This window comes from Zonotrichia albicollis, chromosome 10 (genome assembly GCF_047830755.1).
Source record: "Zonotrichia albicollis isolate bZonAlb1 chromosome 10, bZonAlb1.hap1, whole genome shotgun sequence".
NCBI classification, from domain to species: domain Eukaryota; kingdom Metazoa; phylum Chordata; class Aves; order Passeriformes; family Passerellidae; genus Zonotrichia; species Zonotrichia albicollis.
Window position 1 is genome coordinate 35,630,473 of NC_133828.1, and position 22,865 is coordinate 35,653,337.

Below are 22,865 nucleotides of genomic sequence, written 5' to 3' on the forward strand. Positions count from 1 at the left end.
TCACTAGTGCACTTGATCATTGCAAAGGAGATTATAAATTCAAATAGTATTGGGGATCAGGGATAATGCAGTGCTGAATGGATGTGGCATTTTTATCAATAGTAAAAATTTGTTCTTTGTGCTTTAAATTACTGACTGCTGCAATCTTACAAAGTGCTGAATGTGAAACTAATGATTTACTTTAGGAGTATGAGTATGAGCTGATGTAGTGCAAACAGTAAAGGCTGATCATAGATTCCCCATTTGCATCTGTACCAACTGCAGAGCATACACTTCCAGTTGAAGGGTATCATCCTTTTGTTGGAAGCTACTATCCTGCCCCACTCTGCCTCCTTAGAATTAACTTAATTAGCAAAAATCCATTCTTTAAATTGTTGAAGACAGCTGGGTTTGCCAGTTAGGGACAGGGGAATGCTCATAGAAGTTGTTGAGCTGGCAGGTCAAAAGAGGTGACAATATCTGGTAGGAGAATGGCAAAAGGGTTCCAGCAGCAGCAACTCCACTGTCTGAGCAATGACCATTGCAAAATTCCTTTGGAAGGGCCTGACAGTTTGAGATGCACAGCAGTGCCTTAGCAGGACATGCACGGCTGAACAAATGAAAAAGGGTAATTCAGACTCCAAATGCAGACCTTGCTGATTAAATAAAGAAGGACACTATTTACAGCAGGAGACTGGGAATCAAGAGTCCTGAGCCCTACTCTCACACTGCTGCTGCCTGCCTGTGTGACTGTAGGCCAGGCACTTACAGCTGAACCTTCTCGGTAAAGCAGGATTAAAAACACCCTCACAGCCCTGGAAAGCACCATGAAACCTGTGAATGGTGTGCACTCTAAAAGCAAGTATCATCATTAAAGTATTTATTAAAGCAACAGGTGAAGGCTATTCACTACCAAAATATTAGTTCCTTTGCTACCTCTATATACTCATTAACCAAATGCATTTTATGGAACATACTGCTGTCATGAGTAGTAGACAGGTCAGAGTTCAAGAAAGTTCTGAAGCAGACAAATTTGAGGTGGCTGCAAGACAGGTGGTTGTATGGAATCAGGCAGCTGATTGAACTCTGATCTATGAATCAGACAGCTGATTGATAGCTCTCCAAATGTCTGCAGCTTTTGTACTAAAAACTCGAAGCAAACAACTGTCAGCGAAGAAAGTTTGTATGCTGAGAGAAATCTGTAAGGTCTGAATGTGGAGTGGAGGAAGAAGGAAGTTCCACAGTCAATTTGTTAAGGTTTCCTAGCCCTTAATTAGGCAGTTAAATAGCATATTAAGTAATGTGAAGCTTGTATGTAAGTGGTACCTGTCCTGGACTGAGGGTAACAACATGGGCTGTTGAGTTCCTGAACTCGGGAAAGCGTTTCAGATCAGGGTTGGCAATGTTGACTTTGCTGAATATGCTGGATTCCTCATAAGGGATCCTGGTAGGATAAAGGAAACTGGTGTCACCAGGTGGGAAGAGGTGCCATCTCTTCCTGAAAATAGAGAGAAGACAAAAATGTATTCAGTGCGTGTCACTTGCAGCAAAGAATTAAAGGCAGTAGCAAGGTTTTCAATAAAACATAAATCTGCCTCGCTGTGTGAATCTCCTACGCAGTGAGAACACAGCCAGTGCTTACAGGCTGTCTCCTGAAAGTGTTTTTAAAATATTCTACTTTTTAATTTTTTAACTGAGAAGATTTACAGCTTCTCACCAATCATTTTTAAAGGCAGATAAAATTTAAAAAACCTCTCCCGTCTCGTTTCTTCTTCCTCTTTTTTACATGCAGCATTTACAGATGCTCAGAGCATTAAAAATTGCTCTATAAACTAGAAGAAATAGTTTTGTTACAGACAATGTATTTTTGTTCACTGAATGAAAAGCTTTCAAAATCTGTATTTGTTTTGAAAGGAGGGCATTGTGTGTTTAAGATGGCAACAGCAAAAGGGTGTAGACATTATCTTCTGTTTCCTTATATGGCTGTTAGTCATGAACCCCTCATTCTTAAAAATCACCTTGATGTTTCTATGTCAAAGATGGAATGAATAAAAACCAGATACATCCATAGACATAAGTATCCTTAAACACCTGTATTTTTTTGTGTTATCAGTCTCACATGAGGAAAATGTGGCTGGTTGTGCATTTAAGAACTTACTGGTGTGACTAAATGCAAGGTGGAGCAGGACGGGGTTGTTCTGCTCATGAGAGCACTCATGTGCCACGTTGCTCCTACATGCCCAAAGAAGCACAGGAAGGCACCACAGTGCAAAGGCCAAGCAGAGCTGGGACCACACTTTGTCCTCAGGAGCTAATGTCTCTATTTCACTTACATAGACCAGATCAAAGAGAAAAAAAAGAATATGCCAGAACTGGTGGTGCCAGTTTTATGGGCATCATAAATTAAATATCTTAGCAGGTACATATGGTATTTAAAAATAGAAGTTTTAAATGGCAGTACTTTAGGTGATAGAAATAACCAGAAGGAATACACAAAGAGAATTTATTACATTTAAGAGGTGCTAGACAAACAGTGCAACATGACCAATACACTAAGCAATGGAAAAGTAAAGACAGCACTTTACAGCACAGCTGGAGCCCTTGTGTAGCTCTTCTCTTTTGTTTTGGACTCTACAAAGGGCATTTCTTTGTTTCCTTTCCCTTGGCACTCACTTCTTGAATTCTGTCTACTGCTTCTGGTTGTCAGTTCTAAGTCACAGATCTGAAAATGGGCGCAAAGCAACCAAATGGCACGAAACCAAAAGAGACAGGAACAGAAGAGATAGTCAGAAACTACAGAGACCAGCACAGATGCAAGTGCCATAGGCTGCTGATATTTCTTGGTAATTACCAAAGCAACTGCTGGATGCAAGCATAAAACCACTTCTCCTGAAACTCAAGCCTTATTGCAACTTTATTTTGCCCTCCAAGCTAGATCCTCTGAGGGGCAGAGAATGACTAGGTTAGGAGGCTCAGGGTTAATCCTGCAGGCTCACGGCAAAGCAATATCATAAAGCAAAAAATTAAGAAGCCTAAGGGATGCAAGGAGGAAATTCAAGATAGCAACAAAGGGCTAAGGAGCTGTCCCTGGCTTCCCTGCAAAGGCAAATCTATTTAAGTTTAGCGTAAGCTTATATTCTGGTACAAAGCCTGTCTTGTCTGTGAGTCTCAAAAGGGAATCTTTCTGCTCTGAAGAAGCACAGGATTCACAAGCTTGTGGAAGTTTGCAATCTATTTACAGGCTTTGTTCTGAAGAGAAAACAACTTTGTCTTTTCAGGCTGTGTAAGGGCTTTGGATTTCTTTTCCTGAGAGGAAAAAGGATTTTGGTCTACTTGAGGGGGAGGAAGTGCCTTGGGAAGGTGGACAGAATTGCTGCATGATGCTGGAACTCTGGCTTGAGTTCAACATCTGAAGGTACAGATCAAAGAGGCTTGGCAGGTATTGTGTCTGCTACATCACTGTACTTATTTAGTACACCCACTATTTAAGTGGATCCTTAGAAGATTATGGCATTTAAGTCTCATGGTTTTCATTGAGATTTCTGGCTCCTGAATACACTAAAGTGTCTGGACTTCAATGCACAAGTGATCTGAAGTCTACAGGATTGGCTGCAGCACAGCAGTGCTGAGGGAGGCTTCTAGAATGTCTCTGCTGCACATCCACCCAAGGACCTCAAGGCTGTTTGCAAACATGAATGAAAATCCTACACAGAGTTACCCTTCTTAGGGATAAGATGATGACAAATTCATTTACCCCAGTCCTTAAAGCCAGTCAGCATGTGATGCTGCCCAGCTAAAAGGCAACACACTTGACTTCCAATCCTGCACCTTAATCACACCACCACCACCACCACCACCACCACCACCACAGTCTTACTGTTCTATAAAATGGCAGAGTAATTATTCCCATTGAAAAACCCCTAGCAAATTTCTCCTTCCACTCTATACTATCAAACATAGAAATTGTTTTCAACTTGTTCTGTTACTCTAGGACTACTCTAGCAATAATAGATAACAACCCAAAACCAAAAAAAACCCCACCAACCCTGAAGCCAATATGTAAGGAAAAGAGAAAAAAAAAAGAATGCGAAAAGAAAACAAAGACAGCATGCAAACAGGCAGAAAGATACAGCAACAGCTACATGCTCCCAAATGAGTTTGGAGCCTCAAATGTCCCTTTCAACTTTGCTCACAGCTGGCTGCTCCCATCCTGATGGTCCCCTTTTAAATTAACTCTAGCAGGCTATTAGAGGCTCTTGCACAGACAATATTGTAAAAGTCTAAAGTAGTTTATTTCTATTTTGTTTGGGGTTTTTTATTTTTAACTCTTTTATCTCCTAATTCCAAATTCCTGAATTCATAACTACTAGGCAAATGCAAGTGTTTATAATTGGACCATATTACACACAGACTAGAAAATAAAATTGTGTCAACTCCAGAATGCCCTGAAGTTCTGCCATATCCTGTAGAACAGTTATGATGCTCTTCAATCATTGAGAACTCAGAAAACTGAAATAATCAGGACCTAGAAATAATACTAAAAAGAGTCCAAAACTAACTTTATGCACAGTATAGCTCTCCCCTGTGTTTACTGTAGGTATGTGCACTTGTTACCTTCCTTGTACTTGCAACACTAAGTTGCAGCCGTAGGAGTCCAAATGGCAGGGGGTGTTTGCTCCTTCAGAACCAATCCACAGTGTGCTCTCTTTTCCACTTCTTCCAGGAAAACCAAAGTCAGACCACCTTACATCCTGCAGCAACAAAAAGGTTTATTTATGTAAGCTGTTGAACTGATTGACATCCTGTCCTTAGTTCTGAGAGTCTCCTGTCTTCTCCTTCCATTGCTCATCACTCTTTAGCCACTGCAGCTGTTTTTCCCTGGTTGGGTTCTGGAGCATGCACAGTCTGTTCCCCTTCCTCCAAAATTCTCATCCTCACCTTTCATATCATTCAAGTTACTCCTTTGCTCTACAGAAGGGCTGCCCAAATTCTCATGGCCACATGGGGCTTCTTTTTCTTTTCAAACACTCTTTTTTATCTTTCTCCACCCTTAACCATCCACCCAAGCTCAGGATTGCTTTTAGAAAAATTCTTATGTATGGCATTTAAAAAGATAATGAAAGGAAAGAAGGAAAGAAAAATCCCTATTCCCTTTCCAAACAATTGATAATCTACGTGGAATTTTTGCTCTCTCCTTGCTCCTATTTCAGCTTTCTCCATGTAGTCTGGGAACACAGACTTTACCCCATCTGTGACCCAGTGTTATGCCAGGTTAAGTTTCTTATTATTTAATGGACACAATTGCAACTGCAGAGGCAGTGAACTTAAAACAACTTGATGACAGGGTAAGAGAGGGCAGAACAGGTGTACTTGTATTATGAACACAGAGCTGGATCTTTCCAGTCTGTTGATCCTCCCACAGGCCATCCCTTGGGGCTGGCAGCTGGAAAGAGGCACAGTGAGGCATTTTTCAGACAATGCAGGGGGTTTGCAGAATGGTTCTGTGTAGCTTGGATAAAGCTTTCCCATGTATCTACAGCTCTCCCTGCCACCTGCAGGGTCTGATCATTTGTTTATTGGAAAGCACTTGAGGAATACTGGCCAGAGATACCTGCACCTTTTGGCTGGAGCCCCAGACTGAGCCTTAGGAAACAGAGATTAAATTTCTGGCTTCCTGATGGTCTTGGGCAAATCGCTTCATCTCTGAGTTTTATTTTTCCCATCTTGAAAAGGAAGATAATGGTATTTGTTCCATTTCAGTAAAGCACTTTGAGGTCATTCACATCACCTAACTTTAGGAACCTAATTTAATCTTGGCTCCTGCTCTAGTCAAAGCACTCTCAATCAAGCCTTGGAAAAGCCTCTCTCTTTCTGCTGTCTATAAAGAGAAAATAGGAGTCTAGGAGTCCTAATTTAAGTATGTAAGCTTGCTGCTTGCAGACAGGTGGATGACTATCCTTTTTTAAGATCTATGGATGAGCAAAACGACAGCTAGACATGATCAGGATGACTTCACCACGACTCTGCATCAGGAGACCCTCAAAGTGAGCGATAGCCTTCCCAAAAATTAGGTGTTGCTAAAGATTCTGAATTTCAGAGTTATTGATTTTAAAGATATCATTTGAAAAAAATGCAGAAGTGTAATATAAACATTTGTCAAAGGCAGCAAAAGATCAAAAAGAAAAAGTTGCCTCTATAGATTTCAGCAGGCATAAAATTTGAAATTCAATACAACTATTTCAGTGAAAAAGTTAAGCGTAGCACCATTTCTACACTTTAATCTCACACCTAAATAGTTTTTATATTTTGTTACAATTTAAGTGAAAAGAAAGCACACATAATCAATATCAGATTTAAAAGAACTTTTTGAAAATGCTCCTGCTGTAGTAAATAGTTGAAGCGATTATGGGTAAAATAGTTTTTAACCAATGAACTGAAAAGGAACTGGTAGTATTACTGAAATCTTGTCACACTGGGTTCCTTTTCTACAATAAAAAGCCACAGTAAGAAGAAATGCACTAAAAGGTGTTCCAACCATAACAGATGGCACATTACTTGTGATATATATTTATTTCATTTGCTGCTTATAATGAAGTTAATCTGTACCCGTATGTCACTTTAAAAGGTCTCATTTCTATTTAAACTTCATGCATGTATCTTGCTCCTGATTTATATCTCAAATTCTGTAATGAAATATCAACTGAACAAAAAATGTAAGATGCTAGATATTGCTCATAGATTAGAATAATGGAATCATTACCTTAGCCCACACAACTGTAAATGATAAACAGTGCAATCTAAATTTCAAACAACTTCTAAATGGCCCTATTAATCACTATAAATAACAGTGCAGTTGGCCTTCTTTTCCCCTTCAAATACCCTCACGTAAATCTAAATAAAATCTAGAAGGAAAAAAATGAGTTATCATCAAATTCACACAAGAATTTCCACAAAGAACTCCTTTGGCTGGTATAAATTGTGTAGCAGTGTTTCAAAAGCCATGCGAGTGTGGAACTGATGGATGCATTTCTCTCCCATGCCTGTGAAAATGGCAGATGACACACACCATATTTGCTTGCATAACACCACCAAGTCTTTCCTTCCCAGACTCTACTTCTCAAAAAAATCCATGGCCTAACCATTACGTGTGTCTGTTCTAAAATTGCAGTACAATCTGTTGTGTGTTAGGTCAGGTGATCAGGTTGTGGCATGGCACCTGCACAGAAATGCAACTCCTGGAGCCTCAACTTTGTTCTTGAATGGGGGCAAGGGAAAGAAAAAAGTGGAAAAATTGTTGTTTCCTTCAAGTGTGAAGGAAGCAGAAGGATATTCAGGACTTCAGAGCTGCTATTGGCCTGTGCTGGAAGACACATGGAAATGGTGTCTGTGGAGGCAGAAGAAGAGAAGACCAAGGCAGGACCACAGAGAAAGTTATGCAAAGATCTGGGGAAGCCTGAAACATCCCTGGAGCTCCCAGTTTAGTTCAGACAACACAAACCAGCCCAATGTTATGTGATGCTGGTTATGTTTCAGTGTGCTCAGGAAGGGAAGGGGAGAAAGAAAGGTAAGATGATCTCTGTGCCCAATCCTTACCTTCCAATGGAAAGTCAGAAAAGTCTGAAAGTCTGAAAAAAGACTGATCACTGAAAAACATCAGTTTTACTGGCACAAAAGAATAAAATACATATGAGGAACATGGGAAATGCTTTCTGAGGAAATAATTAATTTGAGGGGGCTTATCAGTTCATATTCATTGTCACCCCAGTGATACAGTGATTTTACAGGGAATTATGATTCCATTTTCCCCTTTCAAAGTATAGAAATGAATAAGGCTTTACTTACTCTTTATATCTTTTGAAGAAGTATACCTTTTGTGTAGCTGTACTTAATTTTGCCCTCTTACAATTTGCTAGGAGAAGTAGCAGGAATGTAGATGAAGCAAGACATTGAAATAGGAGATAGGCACAGAGAAAATAAAAGGAAATACCTTGGGTAGCTGTGTCCTACTGTGTATGGTAATTGCATACTTCCATGGACAGGTTACTTCCTGTATTTTACTGCCTCCACAGAATCTCTCCTCCTCACAAACAGTTAATCTAATTATATTAAGGAAAGGAGCTAAGCTACTTAAGAAAATGAGCCACAAGGCAAAACATGGAGCAAAGCCATGTTACAGCCTTGTTACTACAATGAAATACATGCCATCAATCCTCCCTCCTGAGTGGAGCTGTTCATTTGGGCACCATTTGGGTGTAAGGTGGATCTGGCCTAAATGGGAAGAGAGTGATGCCAGGCTGGTAATTATTTTTTGTCACTTGGGGTGGTGTTTCTAAATTTATAAGGAGACTCAGAACTTTGATGGCTGCCACTTGGCAGATTTCAGTTTGCCTGAGAGCTAATACCTTTTATTTCAGAATTTTAAAATAAGTGGCCAAAGGAGCAGAGAGGGATAGCAAGAGAAGCTACATTAGATAATTTGCAATGGTTCAACTAGGAAGAGATAATATTAATGTTTTACCTGGAAAATTTCTGGCTTGTCTTCAAATATCCTGGCAATGTACTTGTAGTCAGCATAAGCCCAGTATTTGGAGTAATCGTAACAACTGAATGGTCCAGAGAGACAAGAAGGCTGCCCACAACTCCAAGTCAAAAACTCCTCAAGTGTAGCTTCCACATAGCTACAACTGGTTTCAAACTGGGGAACTAGAGCAACAAAAGAAAAATCAAATATTACGTGAGCATTGAGCACAGAACCAGTACAAATAATACAGGTTCTCTCAGCTATGGTTAAATGGAACATCAGATACAAATCTGACTAGGTAGCCTGACTCTGGTCAATAAAATGGTTCTCATGACCTAACTCATAAGTAAAGTGTGAGACTATTGCTTTTTCATTAAGGTTTAATTGAATGGCTCTTACCTTGAACTTGCTGTGAGACAAAAACTGACCAACAGTTAGTGTTGTTCTTCAGCACAGTAACTCAATAACACACCCAAGTTCACTAAAGAGCTTTGCTTCATCTCCCTTCCTAAGTGTGAGGTGCAAATGTGCACATCAAGTATTTCTGTATGCTTTATTTTGTCTCCGTAGATTTATGCAGATGGACATGCTCATCTTACCCTTTCCCTGAAGCAGTGACCAAGCCAGTGTGGTCATGCATAGAAAGTGAGGTATGGAGCCACACACATGCTGCCAATGATCCATCTAAAATGCTGTGTGCCCTTATTTTTCATTTGGGGCTGACAAAAGCATATTGCTGTGTTCCTTGGCAGGCACAGAAAGTGTTTACCAGCAGGGTTTTGCTCCCAGCATGCTTTGGTCAGGCTGACTGATACAGCCTTTCAGCTCAAGGTCAGGTCACTTGGAAGGCCTGTAAGGTACCCACATCACAGAATATTTTAATTGCAGTTCATCACAGATCTTCATTTCCTGCCACCACTAATTGTGCCATCTTCAAAGAGACTTATCCAGTGTTAAAAAAAATATTACTTTACTATAACTACTACTGAGGAAAAATTACTGCAGCCTGCATGAATGACAATGACAGAGCTGCAATTTAATCTTGTGTAACTTGCAGAGAGCTGCACAGAAATGGGATCCTTTCACAGCTGTGCAGCAGCAGCTCTTGGTTCTTAACCACTTTCATTTCGTTACTGCAGCAGTTCTCACAGAGTCTCATACAGCTTTTACAAACCTTTATCACTATTATTTTCCATTGTAGTAGCATAGGTAGTGGTTTCCTTCCCACTACTATAAAATCATTACCTAGAAGTGTCAGTGGATGGGCTCCCTACCTAACGACTGCATACAAGACATATAAATCACTTGCAAGTCACAAAATCACAACCCAAACCCTCTGTATTGGATCCCATATCTGTGTTGCAGTCCCTCTCCCGATACCCAGGTTTTAATGCAATGTTTATCATTTTACTATAAGGTGTCTGACAGAAAGATTAGACAAAAGAGGCACTACTGAGGGTGTCTCAATATCTGTATTGCTTTCATGAGAAAAAAAGAGGACACTTTTTCATTTCATGACACTCTTAGGACACTGCATATTTTCCAAGATAACTCAGAAGCAAATGTTTTAAAGGCAAGAAATATGCTCTTTCTACCTCACAGCATATTTCACTCAGTTTCATTTAAAAAAAATCCAACTATGAAAGGCAAGACTATCTTGTAGAATACAATCTCCTCAGGGCAGGGTTCTTGGTTTGATTGATACCTTATTCAGTACCAAGGTGTGGGTGGTTATGGAAAAATAAATAGTAATAAAAAACACATTTGGGCAATCTAGACAGTTTGCTTAGATGGGTTTGTAGGTTGTAGGCTGCAACAAGGGTGAAAATGTTAGCAATGAGCAACAGAAAGCAACAACATTATTAACCAGTTTGCTAATACTTAATGATTTAAGCTGAGGGTGTTTGTAATTGACAAATTGCAGATTAAGCTATGCAAGTCTAAAGCAGGCTGCCAGTTCTGTCTGATGACATGGCACTTGAAGGCATAACAGTCCTCCTCTTTCCTGTAATACCACAAATGGAAATTGGAGGGAAGGAGAGAAGGAAAAAGTGGGTTTTAGAGAAGCAGCTCTCCTCCTTAGTTAAGGTTTGGTTCTGACAGTTGCCAACATCTGTTCTTCTCAGAGTGTTTGCAATGTGTACTAAGGAAAATGTAGACAAAAAAGGTGTAATAGCCTTAGAAAACACCTAAAACTCCATTGAGAATGCAAGTGAAATATCTTCTCCTTTCTTTAAAGAAAATCAAACCCCTATTCACAGCTGCTGGGGAATTAAATAATCCAAGCAAGGAATAGCCACTTCATACTAAAACAAAGCACAGGCATACTCACAAACAAAAGAACCTGGCCATGCACATCCAAGTCCAATAACCACTTCATATCTCAGCTTTATGCAACATTTTATCAGTGTACACTATTTGTACTGTATTTCAGCCTCCTATTCAGCTACTGATTCTGCAGCCACCTTTGCAATCTCCTGCTATAACAAACCTCAGAGATCTCAATTCTTTTGCCATCCTTAGTGATAAAACCTCTTGGCAAGATGGTCAAGTTGCAGCCCTTTCCCATCCAACTGCACATCTGACAGCATCAGCTCTATCCAGCGTCAGTGAGAGAAACATCCTCCAGAGATCCTGTGACTCAGAAACTGATTAGCATGGCAGCTTCTTGTTCTCTCTGGCTTCTTCACAGTAAACTCATTGTTGATTCATTTTACTATGCAACCACCAAAAACGGTCAAAACAAGAAATGGCTGCATACAGAAGTCAGTTCTGTGTAAGTTTTCTTCTTACTTTGTGCTGGTGTGCTCCAGGTAGCCATCAGACACAATGGCAGTAATGCCACATTTTCTCTGTCAGAAGCAAAGCTTCTGAAGCTTTGGTCTATCCCTTATCCCACATCAGAAAAATAAATATTTTAGTGTGGCTGGAACCAGATGGGTAGGGATTTCCTGATTAATAGCATCTTCACTGTTCTTGTAATGAACTCTGGTACTGTCTTTGAAGGCATCTTTTGTCAATGCTTAGTCCTCTGATTATAGTTTTTTTCCTTTCTTATGGACACAAACTGTTTAACTTGTGTAATCAGACAGAATACTATAAAAAACACACTTAGGTACAAATAATATATACAAAAAATACTGCTAGCTGTCACATTTTTCCATATTTCAAATGTGCCATCCACATTGGTATGCTTCAGAGGTTACAAACTAGTAAAAAAAGGAAATATAAAATCCTTGCAACTCCCACCAAGTTGCCCCATTTGCAATTCTCACTTTTGTACATTAAGGAATCTTCAGCTTGGAAAACCCATCCAGATGCAGATGTGGCACTAAAGAAAGATGAGGAATTGCTGTAGTAAGAGATCTCCATGAATTTTGAGTTTTCCAGATGAACCTCACTTAAATAACCTCAGAAATTCTGAAGCTGCCATTTCAGAGTGTCACCAGATGTGCCTTTAAGCAGGAGAGTGGATTTTTTCTTTTACATTTCCAATTCCATAGTAGGAGAGGTCCCACCTAGTCTTAAGGTAATAAACCTCTTGTGGATATGGAAGGAATATTGAGGGAGAGAGATCAATGCAATTTTAGTTGTATTCTAAAATACAAATTCTGTTCTCTCTCTGAGCAGATGACTGGCTCCATTTCACCCAGGAAAGTTAGCAGGAACAATAAGAAAGAGAGGCCCTCATTAAAAGTAGTTTTAAGCATGCAATAGTGATATCAACCACCTTCCAAATGACAGTGGCACATGGAATGTATTACATTATTTCAGACTCTGAGATGGCTTGGATAATGGCTTCACTAATATATTCTTATATTGAAAATTTTTTATGGCATCACAGGTCTCATTCAGTTACAATATAACCCCTGAAGGCTGTACCAATCTCCTCAAAGACAATTCCAACCAACATTACCACATAATGGAGGCTCCTGGAGGCAAACTGATTGCTGCACAGGGATAAATGCCTTTAAGAAAAAGCAAAATGCAGTTAGATGCTTCAAGATATAAATTCCAATTTAAATCCACTCTGTATCTCTAGTGACTACAAGTTATTGTTAAGTGATGACTCTTATCTACTCAGTTGGTAGCATCAATCTGTGACTTAGCTACATAACACTCCATCAGTCCCATCAGAAACTCTGCCAGTTGGAACATCCATCAAGTTCTCAAAAAATGCCTACTAATTAATGGAGAGTAGGATCAAAACTACTCTTTTACCTGGTAGGCCTTGTGTGTTACAACTCAGATATGTTAACAAGGTATAAGGTAACAAGGTATATAGGCAACAAGGAAAATATCATTTATATATATAAAATATATATAAATATATATGCTACACCTTCTCTATTGGCAATGGGATGCATTTCACACTTAGTGCAAGAATTAGGTGGTACCTCACTGAACTACAGAGATATTGCTATGAAGATGTGTACCAAGGTTTTAATTCTACACCTCAGTTTTCCCATCTGTAGAAAGTGAGTAAATAATATCTGTCCCCCCCAGGAATGGCACAGAAATCATTAATCCATGCTGGTAAAATGCTTTGAAATCCTAACACGCCAACCATTTTCCCTCTAACACTTCTGTTTCATCACTTCTCTTGCAAAAATGGAACATGAAATAACATGGTCATGATGCTGTGAAGAAAGCAAATTTCACAGTGTTAAGTAAGATAGTATGATGTAATCCTACCACTTTCCCTGGAACTGGCAAACCCTCATCTGGAGTCTTTGTGCAGACTCTGCATTCCAAGAAAGAGGAAGTCCAACTGAAAAAGGTTAGAAGACTACAGAAAGAACAGCTGGGTAGGGTCTAAAAGACTATGACATATTAAATATTTTTAAAGTCGATTTTTCTGGCTTAAGGGTTAAAAAAGATCCTAAAGGTAGTCAAGGTACTTTATAGGCAGAAGGGAAAAAGTATATGGCAAAATGTATTTTGGTATGTAGTTGGGAGGGCAAAGGCTGTAAAGGGCAGGGATAAAGCAGTGCAGAACCTTTCAAGTAGACAGCAGATGGAACATGTTTCTTCTGTCTTCCCCCCATGGTATGAAACTCAGTCTGTCCAAGGACACCCTACTGTGTGCCTACAGACAGAGATGAAGTTGTAGTATTTAAAATCCAGTTGGAAAATTGTCTGTCTCCCATGGCATGTTCCAAGATGTATGAGTGAACCTGGAGGGTTAGCAGTGAAATTACTGCACTGGTGTCAAATGATTTTCTTAATGCTTTATATTTCCATCATGCCTTCCATCACAGGACCTTAAAGTACTGAAAATCACCTAAGTCTTAAAAACCTCTGGAGGAAGGTGAGAATTACCACCATACAGATAAATACCCCAAGTGTGGCTAATTATTTAGCTAATTCCTTAACACAGTCAGGCTTATGGATATGGAAGCTCAGCTCATGTGAACAATCTAATCATGTGTAAGACCAGGACCAAACACACACACTACAAAGCAAGGAAGGAATACTGAGAGACTTGGTTCTTAAATGCTGGTGTAACCCACCACACCTCCTGCTGGGAATAAACACCTGAGAAAGAGAAGGGAGAGTTCTACTGCTGACCAGATCCCATTCCTAAAAACAGAGGCTGCAATGAAAAGCAATACATTAGAGAAAGAACAGTTATAATGAAAAGGCAGATAATTGCAGGACCTGGAAAAGAGACTTGTGACATTAATGCCTGTCCACCTCATTCTCACCTAAATCCACTGTCTTCAGGCCCAGCCTAAACTGGATTTTCTTTCCCTCCAACACAGCAGAAAGGTATTCCACATTCCAGTGCAGGGCTGGCCAGTTGCCAACCATGTTACAGAAGACTGCAGGTTGCTGTAGAGACATCACAATTTCCTTGGTTTTCTCAGGAGTAAATGGTTTGACATCTTCATCTATGTAAAGAAAAAAAAAAAAAAAGAGATGGTTTATCATACATGAAGTTTTACCTTTCATCTTCCATGGGACAGAAAAAAATAATAACTAAGGCCTCCTTTGTTTATGACAGATTGTTTTATTATATTTGTAGATTTTTTAAAAATCAAAGTTGTACTGCAAAGACTGGAAGAACTAAATTAAAGTTTAAAGCTTTGTATTAGCACATAAAATATAAAGCAAAAAATAAAAATAGGCACATGCTTAGAATTTTCACTTGTATCTTAGGCAATATAGCACTGTAGCCAAACTGCTTAGAAATAGGCTAACAATAAAACAAACTTGCAAATAATGTTCAGAGTTTAGAGAACATAAATTTAATGAATAGCAGTTTTTCTGCATGGGATTCTTTCCAAAACGGTAGTGTATTGTCAGAGGCAGCAAACGGGCTCTCCATGTGTTCTCTTTAAACTGAGGAACAGTAGCACAACCAATCAGTAGGTATTTTTGAAGTGTTTTAAAATTTCATCAACAGAATTTTAGAAAAAGGAAATGATGCCAATCTGAGAACTAAACTAACCCAAGATTTCCATTTATTCCTTTGCTGTTTAGAGATTTATATGTCCCACTGAAACTGTCAAACTGAAATGCTGGCAATCTTGAATTAACTCAGCACTTTCAGAACAACTTTTCTTTAGGGACATATTCAGAGGGAAAATCTGGAGTTTTTTAAAAGGAATGACATCTCTGTAGAGCAGAAGAGGTGGACTACAGCTTCAGATCATTAAAAAATCCATTCATTATTTTAACCTCTATTGAAGTTAACTCATCCAGAATTTTTATCTGTATAATGGCTAAGATTTAACATACTGAATTGATACACATGGTTCCTTGTGACTTCCAGCAGTTTATTTAAAACAAACAAACCAATTCAATTCAATCATTGTATATAGGGGTCAAATGATGGTCTGGCCTACACAGTGAGTTAAATAAATACATGCCAAGAAAATTTCCTTTCCCTCTGGGTACTAATTTTGCCTGTCATTCCTCCCCATGTACGGGAGCTAGCAGAGAACCACCCAGTGGCACAGGGGGCAACCCTGTGGAGCCAGCTGGGGGAAACACAAGGTGACCCACTGGGAACAATGTCACTGAGAAAAGTTCTTCAGGATTAATTTAAATGCAACAAAAATCCAAAATAAATCTATGAATGCTGAAGTGGGAATGACAGGAGTAAGAGGTGTCCTGTGCATGCTGTGTGCTGTATCTTGTTGGCAACTTTTCTGAGTCCCTCCTCTTTCAAGAGCACGTAGCTGTGCTTTTTGGTTTTCTAAATTAGACTGCTATCTTGGCACAAACTCAGTGGGAGGTATTGGGGCTGGGCTTTCCTAGAGTCATGGGTCTCTTATTCCACAGACTTCAGGGAAACCAAATCCCTCACTTTTCCCTCATGAAAACTCCGTTGTGAAGCTTTAAAACTAAAGACCTCTGATATTTCATCTTCATGGAACATAAAAATTTTAAATGGCTTCTCTTTCCTAAGGCAGACGACAGAAGGGAGCTTGGATTTTGGTTTGTTTTCCACATTTGCTCTCCTAGGCAGAGCAACACTTGACAGGATGGTGTTGCTGTGACACAGGGATGTCTCTGACACTTGGCCTTCAGTCTCACACCCAGCAGCTGACACAAGCAGGACAGAAGGAGCCTCCCAGGGACCGTATGGCTCACCATATGCTCTTCCCCACCCCTGAGGAGGCTCTGGGCTTCCCAAGGAGAGGTTGGCACACCTGGGGGAGCAGCTCCAGAGCAGGCAGAAAGGCCATCTGCAGACACAGGGCACGTGCTCTGAGCCACCAGGAGCTGCCTGGAGGCACGGCAAGAGGGGAAAGCTCAGCATGTTTATTCACAGCAGTTCTGGTCAGGAGCTAACACAAGTCTTGGTCCACATCTGAACACTCCCAGGGGGTTTATACAACTTCTGTCTTTCACCAGGGCAATTATAATATTGCACAGAGGTGCTTTCACCATGTGGGAGCTGGCAGGCCTTACCTACCTTTCAGATTTTCCAGCTCATAAAAATGAAATCACTTCTGCTTAGGCCATGTTTATCACTGCATGGCTGTCTTTTTGACTACTCAGGGCTTTTTTTTGCTTTAAGGGCACTACATTTAAGTATTTTAGAGGATGTAAATGCAAATAAATGCAAGAAACTGGTGACACTTTTTTGGAAGATTTTGTAAAGCTGACTTTTATTGCAAAAGTTTCAGGTTTATCCTGTAACTTCAGTGAACAGTTGGGATGTACTACAAAAGCAGAAATTTTACTGGAAGAGACAGGAAGGCTCTTTGAACCCCAACTGTTGATTCTGTGTGGCTTTCTAATGTGATTTCCACATGCACATCATGCTTTTGTAAGGTGAGGTTTTAACCACAGGGCATACACACACAGTGGGAAGCTCAGAGCTGAAGCTACTGGGAGAGCAGGCCACTGGCAAACAAAAAACCACAATTAGGTAAAATAGCCTCTCCTCTACTGAATGATTGTCATGTCACCATGTTCAGTTGTAAATGTATTTCCCTATGAAATCAAGAAAAAATGAAAGAGTCTGTCTTACTAAGATGCTAATAATTCCTATCTTCAAACAGTATTAAAATATTTGTTAAATAAGTATATATCTTCTCCTGATATAGATAATCACATACAGTACATATAATGCACAGTGGCATTTGAAACATTTTAGAAAATTTAAAGACTTAAACAAATATACATTAGGGATTTTTGCAAAGACAAATGCAGATTCTTGCTAGATCTGTGTGAAGAATTTGTGTCTTGATTTGCCTTTGTATATTTCTTGGTGAGAACAAGTCAGCTAAACGGAATTCTTTCCCTGTAACACTTGTCATGCATATCTAAGTGCCTGCTAGAGAAAAGACACTTGATAAAAAGTAAATATCATATAATACAGCAAATAGATATTATCATAATTTTGAGAACTCCGCTCAAGACCAACAGAGATTTCTGATGAAACCATATGCTGTAGGAGTGGGGAAAAGTAATTAAAAGAGATATCTGAAGATAGAAGATCTGAAGAGAGATTAGCAGAGTTATAGTTTAAAATAATAATTTCCTTAATTGTTCTTATCATAGTTTCACAAAAACCTTATAAACTGGGCTGTTGCTTCTTGGTATTTTTTAGCTTGAGATTGATGGTAATTGAGTCCAAGACAAAACCTGAGGTTGTGTAGCATATATAAGTATACATACAGTTTGGATACAGATGTGCACAAGTAAAAGGTGAACATATAAAATGTGTAGCAAAGAAGAAAAATATCCATTGCACATCTTGGGCATTAAATATCAAATTCCTAGGGGAGATTGGGTAGCAGGAGAGAATAGAAATGCATATTCCCTTGAAAAAGAAAAGCTCTGTGGGAGTCTTCATTTTCTCAGTTGTACTCTGATCCACAAGAGAAAAGGAATACTTCAGCTTAGCTCTTTCTATCAGGCTCAACAAATGGTGTGACTTCACAGTACAAAAGGCAGCAGGAATAATTTGTCTCATGTTTTGACTTTACCCAAGGCATGTACAGAATCCAACCAGGAACTGAAAAAATGAACCAAGTTTTAGCTCAAGTTTTGTAATTGTGGCAGCTTATATAATTGGCAAAAAACACAGGTGTTCTTTAGAAAGCCAAAACCTTGCAAAATAGAGATCTCCCAATTAAAAAAAAGAAAGCTCTCCAGTTGTCTTTACACAAAGTACTGTCAAACATTAAGCCTCATCCAGACTTAGCACTGAGGGCAGGTAAAAGAAAAGTAATGAATTGGCCAAGTAGTCTCCAGTAGACTTTGTGCTTCTGAAACAGAAAATAATGTAATATTTCTGATTAACAATTTTTCTGAATAACTGAGTTGGGTTTGGGAATTAAGAGTTTAGCACAGCAGGCAGTCTAACTAAAAGTGGACTTGATCAAAGTTGTTCAGAAGTTAAATGAACAGTCATTAAAAAGCTAAATGTACTGTCATTCATTTAAAATAATTTAGCAAATTATAAGAGTTCATTAGTGCATGGCAGTTGGCTTCTGCCAAAACACCCTGCTGCTTAAATATGAAATTTAATTGAGAGGTATTAAAATTATTTTCTAAAATAGGGAATACAAGGAAATCCTGGTAATGTATTTGGTACATGCATCATCAAATTGTTTTTCTAGCAAATCTGTAATGCTCCCTTTTCCTTACTTCTTTTATTAAAAAAAAATAAAAAAAAATTACATTTTTAATACATTAATACAGAGCAGCCAGTGAGTCAATAAAAATCACCTAACCTCCAAAATCTTACCTATTCAACAACCCAGAGTGAGAAAAGAGAAGGTACAGGGGAAGATGAGCAAACTCCCCAAACCAAATATAAGTGACTATAAGTGACTTGCTTTGGAGGTCAGACTTAATGGTTTCACAGTACATTAATTCTGTAAATTAAAAAACCAACTTTAAATAATCTGCATGTGATTACAACACTAGGCACTATAATCAGCCTCCTCTGGGCAAACAGAATGCCTCTAAATATACATGTGTAGTTTTCAGGATAGGCTGCACCAACATCTAGGTATTACCTGCCAGCCAGCTATTGCTGTTGCTATTAGTTGTTAATGCTGTGAATGCACACAGCCAGCAGGCAGCTACCTGCACATCAGATGTGCAGATGTTTTGGTTACTGAGGGAGAGGTGGCAGCTACCCCAGATGTGCAGGTGTTTTGGTTACTGAGGGAGAGGTGGCAGCTACCCCAGATGTGCAGGTGCTTTGGTTACTGAAGGACAGGTGGCAGCTAGCACAGATGTGCAGGCGCTTTGGTTACTGAAGGACAGGTGGCAGTTGCATGGAGACTCTGGACAGACCAGCCTGCACTTGTCAGACTGGCAGCCTGGGCTCACTGTGGCAGCCTGCAGCCAAAGGAAGAAGAGAAGGAGGCTGAATGAGGAATCTGAACTCAGTTTCCAGTACTCCTGTGGCAGGGATGAGCATCTTGCAGTTTTTCTTACAGGAAGTTGAAGTGACTTCAGACGTGAAGTAAGACAGGGGTGGGAGCCATGCCCAAACCTCATCTTGTCCTTCCGATAAAGCAACGGGAATTGCTGCCAGACTCCTTAGGGGGGAGCAGGGGAGGGACCTCCCCCCGCCGCTCTCAATGCATCATCTCAAGCATACGTTTAGGAAATTGTTCCCCTAAATGCCCTAAGGCTCTTCCTCGAGAGCTCTTCCTGACCCCCTGGCCAGCCCCTGCCTGCTGCCTCTCCTCCGTCCTGCCGTGCAGGTTCAGAATGCAGGCCTGCTGGCTTTCAGCTCATGAACTGAATGCTCAATGACCTCAGTTCCTCTGGTCTCCTCCAGCAGAAGAAATGCTAGAAGGAAAAGATTGTGGTCTTTAACCAAAACCTTCCACCAAGATATAAAATGATAGACTATTCTTCCTTAAGCTGGGCTGCCAAAATTCCACCTTTCTGTTAGCCTGTGGGGTGTGAATTACACACACCTGCTACTGAGGAAATTCAGTAGCCAAACCGCATCTTCCCAGTGGCCCACCAGCACTGACACGCATTTCTGACATTTGCTAATAAACAGAAAATTTAATACAAAATTCAATGCTAATATAGCATTATAATTGAAGGTAAGGGAACCGGCATGTCAGGAAGTTAATGTGTGTATTTCTAAGAAAAAAAAAGAATTTGTTCATATTATAAGCAAAGTTTATTTGTATTTCTTTTTCTTTTCCTTGTCAGTAGTACATATGAAAGCACTACTCTTAAATACATGAATACAGTGTATAAAATTCACTGTCAGAAACTGTAACCAATTGTGACTTCATTATTGTTCAGTCCTGCAAACTTGACTGACAAGAACTTCAAAATGGCAGCAAAAAAAGAATCTAAATCTTTCATTTACACTATTTCCCCATAAGCTATGTAGTAAATAGTCAACAGTATTCTCAAAATACATGCTTTTTTTCCCTACAAGCTATTTTAATAAATAGTAATTAATACAATGGAGCCTTTTGAATTTGATCCTCAAAGGAGTTTTGATGGTAGTATACATGACCTTGTTCACCATCATACTGCACAGAATACAAATTATGATTAATGACGAAGTCAATTAGAGGTATAATTAATTGTCAGAATGAAATTATACTTTAAAAGAATATAAGAAGTTTTTGAATCACATGAATTATTGACTTGAAAGAGACCCACCATGTGAACCTCAAGAACAGTTTCTAGAATGCACAATAAAGGGATTAGATTCAGGGACTGCCATTTTTATAGGAATACTAAGGAAAAAGCATGGCTATTATTCCATTGTTTACATCATTCAATTTCTTTCAGCATGGCTAAAACAACCAGAAATGCCTTTAATCTTTGCTTCAAATTCCTATTTTTATTCATAAAGATTTTCATGCTGCAACATGAATTTTGATGGTGAAAAACTGTTAACAGTGCATATTTTGAATCCAGGGGTTCATATAGACCCAGACCATATAGGTTCATGTAAAAATGTTGCTTTACTTTGACATAATGTCAACAATACACTTGACCAAAACAGCCCACAAAAATGTGAACTACTAAGGTTTTCTAATTTAATTTTCAACCTTAACATGTTCATGGTTAGTTCTGGTTTTTAATATAACTATTAAACATAAACTCTTCTTTAGCTGAAAAAGCACAGCCTTTTCACAACTTTGTAATACAGTGAACTGCTGCTAGTGATGTCAACGTATCTTCAGCATTTTCCCTCCAGAGATTTCCTTTATCTTTTCTTTTTCAAATAACAACTGCCTGCAAAGTTTCTGTATCTGTAAACACCAAGACTAAATATCAGAGAAGATCAAGGACTGCAGGCCCAAGTTGCTACTCAGATCTCCATGAACTCCTGTTGTAATCAGCTGCATCTGCATTTCTGGAGACTGAAGGTGACCTTTAATTATACAACAAACTATGACAGTGCTGCTGCTTTGGAGTTTTGGAAGTTTCTTGCAATATGTAAAATCTACCAAAACTCAGTATTTTTCAACCTATGAGCAAATAGGGAAAACTCCTTACAGTAGAAGAGTTTCAATATTTTCATATTCTTTTTAAACATTAATATCACTCAACATTGTCTGATGTAATACAAGTATTAGAAGGAATGATGTCTTTTATGTCTGGTCTTCAAAAGTATGAATTTTACATAGAATTTTAAGATGACCCCCTGAACATTAGTGAAATAATAAAACTGTGAAAGGTTAAAGTTTTACTTTTATACCAAGACATCCAAACTACCTTACCATTGCTCTTTTTTAAAATATTCTTACAGAACCCAACATCTCATGCTACTATATCCACTCCTAAGAATTTCATTGTGTCTGTGATCACAATGCATAGAATATTTAAACTTTATTCATATATGTCCCTGTTGAGAAAAGCACAGACAAAGAAATAATCTATTCAGCCTCTTCTTTCTATATGAAATTACATGTTAGAGTGACATTTTCAAAGACACAAACAACGTTTTGTGAGCTTTTTGTCCTCAATATGTATTTGATCCCAAACACCTATCCAGACAATCAGGTCTTCAGACAACTCATTTGCAGAGCTCACAGCATACCTACGGTATGACAGCTAAACCTGACTAGACCAACACAAACAAACTCCCTAATGTCTACATTGTTAATTATAGCAGAGAGGTAATTAAGTTACCCCTTGTTGCTTCCATGTAAGACAACAGGAGAACAATGGCACAGTTTGATAAGAAATGAGAAACACGTGCACCAGAGGCACAAAGGACAGACCAGTACCAGAGCACCATGACTATCTCTCCTTGCTGGCACCAGAGACAATGAGAGCTGCACTGAGGCAGTCCTAGCACAAGGAGACAGTGCAGATTTTCACCCTGTACTTCCCAATTCAAGCCTAACATCCTGTGACTCAGTTCATTTGCATAATTCTCAGGTTTTCAGGAAGACAGGAACCATCAGTCTTTGGAAATGAATTTCCTTAACATAACTTTGGGGTGTAAAATACTCCACTGATGTCATTTGCGGTTACTTGCACATGGTGGCCCTGAATAAAATGAGACAACACAGGGGCAGTAGTCTGCTGGAGCTGGAGTTCCAATATAAACTCCCTACAATGTCTAAGACATGGAGCCTGAAGGCTAAGTGAGGTAGGGAAGTAGCCAACAAAATTACCTTGATGAAAGACATCATGTAGCTTCCACCTCCCCCTCAAAGAAGATACAATCATCACTTACATGTTCATCATTAAGGAGGTGATGAATGGCAGGACAAGCAGAAATGGAGCACAGAATGCTTTAAATGTGCTCAAAGCCCAAGTCAGATGTGACTTTTGCATATTCCTTTTGAGAGCTGCACTAAAGAACCTGCAGTGTGGTGTACAGAGAATCAATCCAGTGACATGTCTTTCATTAGCCAGCCACAAAGGCAGACTCCACAAGAAAAGGTGG

The 22,865-nt window shown here is 39.3% G+C and overlaps 1 protein-coding gene across 1 annotated transcript in view; it reads right to left on the reverse strand.

The window, feature by feature from the left end:
* Nucleotides 1-22,287, reverse strand: part of HSPBAP1 (HSPB1 associated protein 1) — a gene marked incomplete at its 5' end in the record, with an annotated part of 34,029 nt that extends 11,742 nt beyond the window's left edge. Inside the window, 6 exons of the mRNA XM_074547878.1 lie at nt 1,306-1,477; nt 4,594-4,730; nt 8,498-8,682; nt 14,209-14,394; nt 16,162-16,238; nt 22,100-22,287. Coding sequence (XP_074403979.1) covers nt 1,306-1,477; nt 4,594-4,730; nt 8,498-8,682; nt 14,209-14,394; nt 16,162-16,238; nt 22,100-22,287 — 945 coding nt within the window. The remainder of the gene's footprint in view (nt 1-1,305; nt 1,478-4,593; nt 4,731-8,497; nt 8,683-14,208; nt 14,395-16,161; nt 16,239-22,099) is intronic.
* Between the last annotated feature and the right edge of the window lie 578 nt (nt 22,288-22,865).